The sequence below is a fragment of the Aquarana catesbeiana genome, linkage group LG03 (genome assembly GCF_042186555.1).
Source record: "Aquarana catesbeiana isolate 2022-GZ linkage group LG03, ASM4218655v1, whole genome shotgun sequence".
Taxonomy (NCBI): Eukaryota; Metazoa; Chordata; class Amphibia; order Anura; family Ranidae; genus Aquarana; species Aquarana catesbeiana.
This window is the reverse complement of record NC_133326.1, coordinates 211,495,689-211,504,402: the sequence shown is the minus strand read 5'-3', so window position 1 is coordinate 211,504,402 and position 8,714 is coordinate 211,495,689. Positions and strand designations below refer to the sequence as shown.

Genomic DNA, 8,714 nt, shown 5'->3' with positions numbered 1-8,714 from the left:
GGCATTGCAAGGCTGACAGTTGCAGGCATGACTCCCACTGGCAGAGGAATGATGGGAATTGTAGTTTCACAACAGCTAGAGGGCTTCCAGTTTGACACTCCTGCTTTAGATGGTCGCTTGAAAGCATTTGTGAGAATGCATGTGGATACATGTGCACTGAAGGTGTAACCTTTTAATGTCAAACCAGAGATATTACCACCTGTTGTGCGATTTTTTGGGGAGTTTGTGGTCTATCCTTTAGATCTGTACAATACTTATATTATAATCACATTCAAATATTTGAATCACGTGTACACTTTACTTTTCCAAAAAAATGCAGGCTGGCCAATATACATTTTAGCCAGTAATAAAATGTGACTACACACCAACATAGCTTTAACTATGCTTTTATTAACTTAATGGGCGTGCGACTCATTAAAGAACAAAGTTTACTGAAAACCTGCAACAAGCAGAAAAGGATTTTTTTTCTTATGGTGGAACATTAGCAATACTGACAATTGAAGTATAATTTTCCATCCGCTATTCTAGATAGCCTAAAAAGTGGTCCACATTGCTTGTAGCTAACCAGAACAATCCTTGATTCAGGGCTTGAACAATTGGCTGTAAATGCCCGAGAATATATTTCCACACAAAAAAAACAAAAAACAAAAAAAAAAAACCTCAAAACAAACAGTTGACAAGGCTGTCAATTCTTCACAAATGTCTTAGAGATTTATCAAATCAAATTTACTACTGAAGTCCGCTTCAAATTCTGGTGAATTCTTTCAACTTCAGTAAAATGTTTCTTCATTGTACAAGGAAACAAATGCAGTCCGATTAATCACACCTGCGTTAGAACACAATTTAACTTAATCAGTAAACCAAAACCAATAACAGGACACAATATAAAATTAAATTGAAGTTTTAAGTCTGTGTCACGTGAAAACCATCAAATACTACTAAAAACCTACTTATTAAATAGCTGTGGTCACTAAAAGCAAATAATGCTCTCCTATTATACATACAAAATGAGCAAAAAACAAAAAAATCCACAAAACTCAATAATCAGTGCAAAATAAATAAATTCATACTATTAATAAAATGTCCAGTACACACAAAATGCATATGATTAATAAAGTGTCATGTGCATAAAAGTCTATTCACTATATTGCAAAACGTATTGGGACGCCTGCCTTTACACTCACATGAACTTTAATGGCATCCCAGTCTTAGTCCACGGGGGTTCAATATTGAGTTGGTCCAACCTTTGCAGATATAGCAGCTTCAACTCTTCTAGGAGGCCTGTCCACGAGGTTTAGGAGTGTGTCTATGGGAATGTTTGACCAGTCTTCCAGAAGCGCATTTGTGAGGTAAGGCACTAATGTTAGAAGAGAAGGCCTGCGCCTCCGCTCTGATTCATCCCAAAAGTGTTCTATCAGGTTGAGGTCAGGACTCTGTGCAGGCCAGTCAAGTTCCTACACCCCAAACTTGCTCATTCATTGGCGGTATGTTTGGGTCATTGTCATGCTGGAAGACCAATCCACGACCCATCTTTAGTGTTCTTTCTGGCTGAGGGAAGAAGGTTCTCATCCAAGGTTTTTACAATACATGACCCTGTCCATTGGCCCCTCAATGCAGCAAAGTCAGCCTGTACCTTTAGCAGAGAAATAGCCCCAAAGCATCATGTTTCCACCTCCGTGCTCGACTGCAGGGATGAGGTTCTTAGGGTCATAGTCAGCAATTTTCTTCCTCAAAACACGAGTCGAGTTAATGCCAAAGAGCTCAATTTTTTTTTCATCTGACCACATCACTTTCTCCCAATCCTTCTCTAAATCATTTAGATGTTCATTGGCATGAATGTACATGTGCCTTCTTGAGGAGGGGGACTCGCTGTGTTTGGAGGGAAGATGCTGACTATGATCTGAAAAACACCATCCCCACAGTCAAGCATGGAGGTGGAAACATGATGCTTTGGGGCCGTTTCTCTGCTAAAAGTACAGACCGACTTTGCTGCATTGAGGGGATGGGACCGTGTATTGTAAAATCCTGGATGAGAACCTTCTTCCCTCAGCCAGAACACTGAAGATGGGTCATGAATGGGTCTTTCAGCATGACAATGACACAAAACAGTCCTCCAAGGCAACAAAGGAGGGAGCTGAAACTTCAGGTTTCCAAGTGACAGCCAAGAAACCCCAACGTGGATGTAAACCCTCACATATATCCAGTGAAGTAAACAGCCTCAGATGATACACAGAGATTAAACAAATCTCCCTACATAAGTTTTACCTGTATATCTGCTGTCTTTCCCTTTCTATATTCTTTAGAAAGTGCACATCATGTTTCAAATCTTTCCTCCTGTTTCAGCAGTGGGAGGGGAGTCTGGGCATAAACTGTGTGACAGCTGATTGGAAGAAAGGCACACACCCCCTCCACATAGGCAGAGGAACAAAGAAACTTGCAGAGCTGTATTGTGAATAGACAAGCTCTCTGCTAATCTATCTCTAAGTTCCCTCCCCACACAAATTTCCAGCTGCTTTTATCTCCCGTGTAATATTTTTCTTAATTTGTCAGTAAATTAATAATTTTTCTGCGCTGATGGGGCAGTACTGATGGGCACTGATGAGGAGGCACTAATATGCCGCACTGATGGGCACTTTGTTTCATCCCTGTGCATCACCTCAGGCTGTTCACTTCACTGAATATATGAGAGGATTTAAAATCACTTTAACATATATTTAACCACTTGCTGACCGCCTTCCGCATGTATACTGTAGCAAGGCGGCTCAACTGCGCAAACAGACATACCTGTACGTTGATCTGTGCATGTGGTACTGCGGGCGCATGCCGCGGGACGTCCCTCAGTCACCCACGATCACGGTAAAGAGAGGCAGAACAGGGATCTGCCTATGTAAACAAGGCGGATCCCGTTCTGACAGTGATCAGGAACAGCGATCTCTTTCTACTTCCAGTCAGTCCTTCCCCCGGACCATTAGAAACGCCTCCCTAGGGGACATTTAACCCCTTGATCACCCCCTAGTGTTAACACCTTCCCTGCCAGTGCCATTACAGTGATCAGTGCATTTTTATAGAACCGATCACTGTATTGGTGTCACTGGTCACAAAAAGTGTCAGATTTGTTGCCACAATGTCGCAGTCCCGCTAAAAATCGCTGATCCCTGCCATTACTAGTAAAAACAGTAAAAAAAAAAAAAAAAAGAAATAAAGTCCCTAAATCTTTCCTCAATTTTGTAGATGCTATAACTTTTGCGCAACCAATCAATATATACTTATTGCGATTTGTTTTACCTAATATATGTAGTAGAATACATATTGGCCTAAACTGATAAATACATTTTTTGGGGATATGTATTATAGCAGAAAGTAAAAAATATATTTTTTTTCAAAAATTGTCAGTCTTTTTTTGCTTATAATGCAAAAAAATAAAAACCGCAGAGGTGATCAAAAACCTGGGAAAAAAAGGACATAAATTTTGTTTGGGTACAACGTCGCAATTGTCAGTTAAAGTGGTGCAGTGCCGTATTGCAAAAAACGGCCTGGTTATTAGGAGAGTAATCCTTCCGGGGCTGAAATGGTTAACCACTTGCCGACCAGCCGCCGCCGCAGAATGGCACAGCTGGGCGAAACGACGTTATGTAACGTTGCTTCGCCCTGTGGCCACTAGGGGCACGCGCGCCCACTGCTCGCCCCCCAGAGCCGATGTGAGTGCCCGGTGGTCGCGATGACCGCCGGGCTCCCGCTATCGCTCGTGACACACCGATAAACACACAGATCCCGGTTCTCTGAGGGGAGAAGAGACTGATCGTGTGTTCATACAAAGTATGAACAGTGATCTGACATCTCCTCTAGACAGTCCCATACTCCTTTCAGTTAGAACACAGAGAGGGAACACAGTTAACCCCTTGATCGTGCCCTAGTGTTAACCCCTTTCCTGCCAGTGACATTTTTACAGTAATCAGTGCATTTTTATAGCACTGTTCGCTGTATAAATGCCAACGTTCCCAAAAATGTGTCAAAAGTGTCAAATGTGTCCGCCATAATGTCGCAGTCCTGATAAAAATCTCAGATCGCCACCATTAGTAAAAAAAAAAAAAAAAAAAAAAAACCAATAATAATAAAAATGCTATAAATCTATCCCCTATTTTGTTCAAAATTGTCGCTCTTTTTTTATTTATAGCGCAAAAAATAAAAACTGCAGAGATGATCAAACACCACCAAAAGAAAGCACCATTTGTGGGGAAAAAAAGACATCAGTTTTGTTTGGGTGTAGCATTGCACGACTGCGCACTTGTCAGTTAAAGCGACGCAGTGCCGAATCGCAAAAAATGGCCTGGTCATTCAGCAGCCAAATCTTCCGGGGCTGAAGCGGTTAAGGTAGAACTATTGCTTCCCATTAAAAATATGTGCTACAACACCTATTTTTAAGAGTATCTGCACTTAAAAATAACTGTTTATTGTGCCAGTAAGGCTAACCTAATACAGCTGTCTGTAAGAGCGTGGCAATGATGCTGCACTTCTGAATTCAGATTAGAGTTGGCACTCATGTAGACTGTGCCTGCTAGCATCAGAGTGGTATGAAAAAATACTGCAGATGGCATGGTCACTGCTGATACACAAGCCTTGGTTTGAGCTGCAGTGTTTGGAAGGGGGGGCATTTGGAGAATTTGGCTTGGGGAAGATGAAGTACTTTTTTTGTTTACTTTATCAGGATTGTGCATCACATAGTAACTGGATTTGGTCTGTTATACAAGAGCCCCTAGTTGTACTTTAACCACTTGGGGTTCTCTACACAGCCAAACATCCAACTATGGATTACTGGGTATAGTCGCTCTTGCATTATTGTACCTTGGAAAATTGTATGTATCCCATAGCCGATATCTCTATATATTTTAATTGTAACATAACACGTGAACTCTTTGAATTTTTAATAAAGAATTTTCTACATTCATTCCATCTTGAGCCTTGTTATATTGCTGCTAAAAAGCCCCTTGGGGGAATTTTCCTTGCTTGTCTATTCATTTTCAGGGTGTGCAGCCTCTATGTCTCTCCCACGTGTTTTTTCCGTTGTAGTACTTTAACCACTTAAGCTCTGGAAGATTTGCCCCCTTAATGAGCAGGCCAATCGCGCGGTCGTGCGACGCTGTACCCAAACAAAATTGATATCCTTTTTTCCACAGAAACAGAGCTTTCTTTTGGTGGTATTTGATCACCTCTGCGGTTTTTATTTTTTGCGCTATAAACAAAAAAAAAAAAAAAAAAAAAAAAAAAAGACATTTTTGAAAAAAAAAAAAAAACACAAAAAAAAAACAAAAAAAAAAAAAAAAAAAAATTCTCTCTGTTTAGGCCGATATGTATTCTTCTACATATTTTTGGTAAAAAGAATGAAATAAGTGTATATTTATTGGTTTGAGCAAAAGTTATATTGTCTACAAAATAGGGGATATATTTATGGCATTTTTATTATTTTTTTTTACTAGTAATTGCAGTGTAATTGGGACTGCGACAGAGATCGGACACTTTTTTGGGACCATTGACATTTACACAGCAATCAGTGCTAAAAATAGCCACTGATTACTATATAAATGTCATTGGCAGGGAAGGAGTTAACACTAGGGGGCGATCAAGGGGTTAAATGTGTTACCTAGGGAGTGTTTCTAACTGTGGGGGATGGGACTGCCTGGGGGGAGGAGACCGATCGTTGTTCCTAAGCAGTAGGAACAACTGATTAGTCTCCTCACCCCTGACATAACGGAGATCTGTCTATTTACATTGACAGACCTCTGTTCTGTCTCCCAGGAGCGATCGCTGGTGCCCGGCGGACATCGCGACCCCCTAGGGCTTTTTAAGCAGTCGACTTACAGCTACGACGGCTCGCCCGAGGGGGCCAACCTGCCGCAGTATAAGGACGGTGGCTGGTCTGCAAGCAGTTAAACAAAATATTAACCAGTACCCACCATCATATGCCATCCTGGACTTTGAGTGAAGATATCAGAATGATGCTGCAGGAATCATTCAGATATCTTTTTTTTTTTTTGGGGTTCTCTTTTTTGCAACAATTTTATTCACCAGGGTCATTGCTAAAAAACATATATAATGTTTGTGGGTTCTGAGTAATTTTCCAGCAAAAAAAAATTATGTTTTTACATGTAGGAGAGGAGTGCCAGAATTGGTTTGGGTTGGAAGTGGTTAAAGAAGAATTCCAATCAGAAGTTAAAAAAAAAAACTGTTGCAGAAAACAGTTGTAAACTGCAATTATAGCATTGTATATACAAACTCAGTTCAAACTGGACATCTTAGAAACACTCACTGCTGCAGGCATTCAAGGCCAGGGGGTAGATTACATCCAGTGTACGCTCCATTGATTATACTGTATTCAAGTAGTGCACTTACACATGGATCCTAGAAGAAAAGTTGAACATATTGTGCATAAAACATGAACCTTTTAATTAAGTAACATTTTCCTAGCACAATAATAGAAAAACCTTTAGCCGGCAACATGAAATGTACAAGTACAAGACTGAAATGGTGTCTTAACCTCTGTACATGCCACATTTTATGATTTGATTTTTTATTTGGTGTTTTTTCTTCTAGTTAAACCATTCTAGGACTTAGGTTGGCTTTACACCTATGAACTGCTGTAACTTTAGGGTGTATTTATTGCAGTGCTATTCATTTAGAGTTGCACCCCATGCCACGAGTAGAGTAACTAACAGTACAGTGCACCATGACGCACATGCCATGCATGGTTGTGCACTGCCTTAAAAAAAAGTGGTGCAGGTACTTTATTTCTGTCCATTCAAAATGAGCTGATTGCATTATTGCAATGCTACAAGGTAATGTGGAAATTATTCTACATTAATGTTTATGTGGTAATGCATCACAGAAAAGAACAGAAAAGTGTGAAGAGGCTCCTAAACATACAAAAGGATGAGATTGGAATACCTATTTCTTGAGGCAAGTATGAGCACAACCTCAGTTCTGCAGCTTAATCTCATTGTAAACGCAGTGACAAAAGGGGGATTTGAGGCCCATTATAAACATTTGCATATATTTATTTTTACCTTTTCTATAAGTGATTCCAGTTTTGAATGGAGATGGCATTAACATACCTTAACAAGGATATGAGGATTCCCGAGCACAATCAGCAGAGCTTTTGGTCGAGTTGTTGCAACATTGAAACGTTTTGGATTGGAAAGAAAACCCAGAAAGATTCTTGAATCCCCATATAAATATTCCTCACAAGATCGCACCTGTAAACCAACATTTTCATTTGAATCTATTCCAGCAACTTCTCAGTGGCTTCTACTGACACGATTTTTGAAACCAGACATAACTCAGTATCCACCTGTGATGAGTACAAACTGAGCTCCCTGTTAATTGCTCGGCCTGTTTGTGTCTGTTTCAGATCTATTTACTGTTTAGCTCTCACCTGCAGAGCACTAGACTGGGCGACCCAGGGATTGTGGGATATATATTTTCTTTATAGGGAAGGTCAGTTCTCAGAATGCATACAAAGGTTTTTTTGTATGCCTGCGCAGTTCCACATGCCATGCCTCATGTTCGAAACAAACTTCTGACACAAGAATGTGAAGAATAATTCTAATATAGGCTGTGTGTACACAGCAGCAAATGACACAATGAAACTACATGATCAATGCACATCTTATGCAGGCGAAAACACAAGGTGCAGTTAGGAAGGTTTATAATGCCTTTAACAACAACATTAAGTCCCCTTTCACACTTATACGACTTGTCCCACGATTTTGGACTGCAAAATCGCATGACAAGTCATTCTCCATGATTTTGAATGACTACCATTCATATTGCCATGACTTTAAGTCGGATTCCCTATTAACTGATCGGACTTTGGCATGCGACTTGTGCATAAAGGCTAACTCCACGGCAATTTCTTTCTCCGCTCTCCGATTCTTCTCCCGCTCTCTGGTGCCTTCTGCCGGGCTCTTCCGCTATCTTCTTCCAGCTCTTTTACTAGCGTTGGCCCGGCCTTCTCTGTCGTCTTCCTCCCTCTTCTCTTCTTCCGATGTTGACCTGACGCTCTCTCCCACTGTAATGCCGTGTGAGCGGTGCGCACCGATTTATATAGTCATAGAGCGTGGTCACGGGGTGATGTCACCCGGTGACACCATCCCTTTATGATGCCACAGCCCGGGGCATGATGGGACTCTGACGTCATAAGGTGGCGGGGTTACTGGGTGACATCACCCGGTGACCACGCCCCATGCCTATATAAATCGCTGCGCACCGAGCACACGGCATTACAGCGGGAGAGAGCGTCAGGTCAACAACGGCAGAAGAGAACAGGGAGGAAGACGACGCAGAAGACCGGGCCAACGCTAGCAAAAGAGCTGGAAGAAGATAGCTGAGGAGCCCGGCAGAAGGCACCGGAGAGCGGTAGAAGAATCGGAGAGCAGGAGAAGTCGGAAGAGACCCCCTTAGCTGCCCAATAAATTTAGTTTAAAAGCCTGTCTCGTGTGTTTTTTTTTGTACCCCATACTCATTCACATAGGGTGGGGGGCTGGTATCTGGGGGCCCCCTTATTAAAAGGGGCTCCCAGATTCTGATAAGCCCCCCCGCCCACAGACCCCGACAACCAATGGCCAGGGTTGTTGGGAAGGGGCCCTTATCAACATGGGGGCAAGGTGCTTTGGGGTGGGGGCCGCAGGGTGCCCCCCTGCCCCAAAGCACCCACCCCCTCA

General features: G+C 41.9%; 1 protein-coding gene across 1 annotated transcript in view; it reads right to left on the bottom strand.

Annotated features, from left to right (window-relative positions):
* Nucleotides 1-405: 405 nt before the first annotated feature.
* MOV10L1 (Mov10 like RNA helicase 1) overlaps nt 406-8,714 on the bottom strand; it is a 286,876-nt gene continuing 278,567 nt past the window's right edge. Inside the window, exons 24-26 of the mRNA XM_073619737.1 lie at nt 7,107-7,247; nt 6,305-6,396; nt 406-826 (exon numbers count right to left, since the gene is read on the bottom strand). Coding sequence (XP_073475838.1) covers nt 817-826; nt 6,305-6,396; nt 7,107-7,247 — 243 coding nt within the window. The 3' untranslated portion in view covers nt 406-816. The remainder of the gene's footprint in view (nt 827-6,304; nt 6,397-7,106; nt 7,248-8,714) is intronic.